This window comes from Austrofundulus limnaeus, unplaced genomic scaffold, assembly GCF_001266775.1.
Source record: "Austrofundulus limnaeus strain Quisiro unplaced genomic scaffold, Austrofundulus_limnaeus-1.0 Scaffold108, whole genome shotgun sequence".
NCBI classification, from domain to species: domain Eukaryota; kingdom Metazoa; phylum Chordata; class Actinopteri; order Cyprinodontiformes; family Rivulidae; genus Austrofundulus; species Austrofundulus limnaeus.
The window spans coordinates 949,209-952,270 of record NW_013952510.1 but is presented as its reverse complement, the minus strand read 5'-3'; the positions used below and the strand labels follow the sequence as shown (position 1 = coordinate 952,270).

Genomic DNA, 3,062 nt, shown 5'->3' with positions numbered 1-3,062 from the left:
AAAATGTATACATTTTCCCTTCTTTATTTAGTAATAATAGCTTTAAATTAAATTGATTTTTTTAACTTATAACTGTATTGTTCATTTATTTGACTTGTGGACACGTTAGACCCTAAAGGATTACATCTAAAAGTGAATGTGTTTTTTTTTTTCAAAAGTTTTGTTCTTTTATGGTGTGTACAAATTTGTACAATATGTCTGAATAAAACAGGAATCCACTGGGTTTCTTCTTAAAACTTCATTCTCAATCTTCTGACTCCAGTCAGGTTCATACAGCACTCAGCACAGGCCTCAGCACAAGGCTTTGAACTAAAACCAAAACAAAACACAGCAGCCCTGCTCTAAGCAGAGAAATTTTTACCATAATAATGAATTGACCTTATGATGTATTTCTCTTTCTGGTTACACCTCTGGAGGTGTTACCTTTTACGTCAGACGTAGAACATAGCTCATTTTTGTTTAGGCTAAAAGAAAGAACACATGATAAAACACACACCAACTATTTGTTTATTTTAACCTTACCTACTATGATCAGAAAGTATAAAATACAATGTTGCATCGAACATTCTGTTCATCAGTTACAAAATTTCCTTCACATGCGTTATCTGTACCCACTTCTTAATTTCGACTCACCARTTAGCCTATCATGYATGTTTTTGGTCCTCAGCCAGGATTCAGTCAACCTTCTGTCTGAGAGGTGACAGCTCTGCTAACTGCTGTCTAATTTCCTCTCTTTCGTTAATTGTGTTTGTGTGAGTGAAGAAGTCAGTTGTACACTTTCACCTACAACAATGTCATATTCACCAGCCACATCAACTGAAACTAAAGGATCAACAACTAAAGCATCAACAAATCCAACTGCGACTGAAGCTTCAGCAACTCCAACCATGACTGAAGGTTCAACAATCACAGCTGAAGGAGGTTCAGCAACTCCAGAGAGTCCACCTACAGGGACTCCAGCAACAACTGATTCCGGTGCTACGAAACCTTCAACCTCAGCAACACAAGTTCCTACAACKACAGAATCTCCAAGTAATTTACATCTGCTCATTTTTTTTTATTGCTCACTTATTTCAAATGAGATGCTTAAAAACATTCACGTTTTTGTGTTAATTTGTGGTTCTTGTCTTTACTTTTAAAGACGCCTGTCTTTTGAACCCATGTGGCAGCGGAAGCACCTGTGAACCTCGTGCCGATAGGAATTATGTGTGTTTGTGTCTGGCTGGTGATTTTTACAACTATGACACCGACAGCTGTCAGAAGGGTAAGGGYTCATCGCTTTAAGTTGGATTTGTGAGAGAAAAGGAAGAATTGTTTTATTTGTTAGCTGAGTTTTTATCTAAGACCAACTGAAAATCCTCCAAAGAATGTTCAGCTAAAATAAATGAAAAATCACTTTAAGTCTCTGTAGCAGTCGCTATAGTGTTGTTAGTGTTGTTTAATTTCTTCTTTCAGCTAAAGTTTTCCCTGGACGGCTTGGTCTAACCAGAGCATTTGAATCAGACATGGCTAACAAGCAATCAGCGACATTTAAAAAAAACGCAGAGGAAATTATTTCTGAGGTAAGAAACCTTTAATGTCTCCCTGTCTTTTTGTTCTGGCTTTGTGAGTGTTACTGTTAACGCTCAGCTTGGAATTATTTCGAGTCAACATAACARCACAGAGCTAGTTGTGCTTAGCTAAATAAAAATATCAGATTTTATGGATGTGAACAAGACGGTAGCCTAACCAAAGTGTTATTTCCCCCTCCCCAAATGCACAGTTAAAAAAAGTGTATTCAGCAAATAAACAATATTCTGGATCTACAGTGCTGGAACTCGGGTAAGTTGAAAAATAGTCACTGTCTATTAACACCAAACACTACTTTGCACTTGTTTTTGTATTTTATTATTATTATTAGCGTTACAATTGCTAATATAATTATAATTTTTTAACAGGAAAAAAATAAACAGCAAAGTTATCTCAAAGACTACTGGAACCATTGAAGCCTCTATAGAAATTGTCTTCCAAGCAAATTCCGATGTTACTTTAAAAGACGTTACAGACAGTTTGAAAAACTATGCTTGTGGCAAATGTATCCTCAAAGACTCAGATTTTTATGGTAAGTTTTGTACGTGTGTGAATATATAAACAATAATAGCTATTACATAATATATCACATTATACAGGTGTCTGTAATTAATCACAATTGAAAAGCAAATCATTGTTGTACATTTATTGTTTGTTGTTCTTTCTTTTGTAGATGATTGGTGCATATTATATTATATTATATTATACATCAAATATTGAAATTTCCTGTGCTAAAGTTTGCAGATCACATTATTTGTTTTCTTTTTCATTTTAAAGCTGAAAACTTGTGCAAAAGCAATGCCTGTGATGAAAAAACCACAGAATGCGTTCCTGGAGATGGCTCTTTCTCCTGCCAATGCCGAAATGGCTACATTAAAACAGATTTTGCTGACAGAATTTGTGTGGGTAAGGAAGTTTGGGATGTAAAATGAGACAGCAAAATAAAAAGTGTGAATCTTTGTCAGACTTTACTACAAACTGACAGTGACGTCTTGYTATTTTTGCAGAGTGCCCCAGCGGTTATAGAGCAGACGATTCAACATGTGTTCGGTAAGTGTCTGTCTGTCTGTCCATCCGTCTGTTTTTATAGCAGTTTAAAATAAACCTGTTTTTTCCTCTTTCAGTTGTAATTTTGGTCACACCGGTTTTAACTGTGAAGACAGTGAGTATACAACAAATTCATCAGTGACAGGAAGGAAATGTACATTTTGTTTTTCCTTTGAGCTTTTTCATTTTTGTTTGCTTTTATTAGTTGTTCTAGATATTTGTTTTTTTACCATCCCTTAAATTGTGAATTGGAAAGTTTTCCAGAGACTCAAGAAAAGTGTCACAAACCTGCATAAAGTTGTATCTCACACAAAACAATAAACTACTTATTAGTGCCAATGATTTACATAAAAATATTATTACATTACTGTGTGAGGTGTCAGAATATTTAATTGTTTTTATATATAAAGTGTTACCGTATTTTCCACTTATAGAAATACGTACAT

At 34.8% G+C, this 3,062-nt stretch overlaps 1 protein-coding gene across 1 annotated transcript in view; it reads left to right on the top strand.

The window, feature by feature from the left end:
- Positions 1-3,062, top strand: part of muc13b (mucin 13b, cell surface associated) — a 9,258-nt gene that overhangs the window by 1,964 nt on the left and 4,232 nt on the right. The window contains exons 2-9 of the mRNA XM_014013971.1: positions 808-1,032; positions 1,142-1,264; positions 1,456-1,562; positions 1,763-1,821; positions 1,938-2,101; positions 2,347-2,475; positions 2,577-2,619; positions 2,694-2,731. Of these exons, the coding sequence (XP_013869425.1) occupies positions 808-1,032; positions 1,142-1,264; positions 1,456-1,562; positions 1,763-1,821; positions 1,938-2,101; positions 2,347-2,475; positions 2,577-2,619; positions 2,694-2,731 (888 nt within the window). The remainder of the gene's footprint in view (positions 1-807; positions 1,033-1,141; positions 1,265-1,455; positions 1,563-1,762; positions 1,822-1,937; positions 2,102-2,346; positions 2,476-2,576; positions 2,620-2,693; positions 2,732-3,062) is intronic.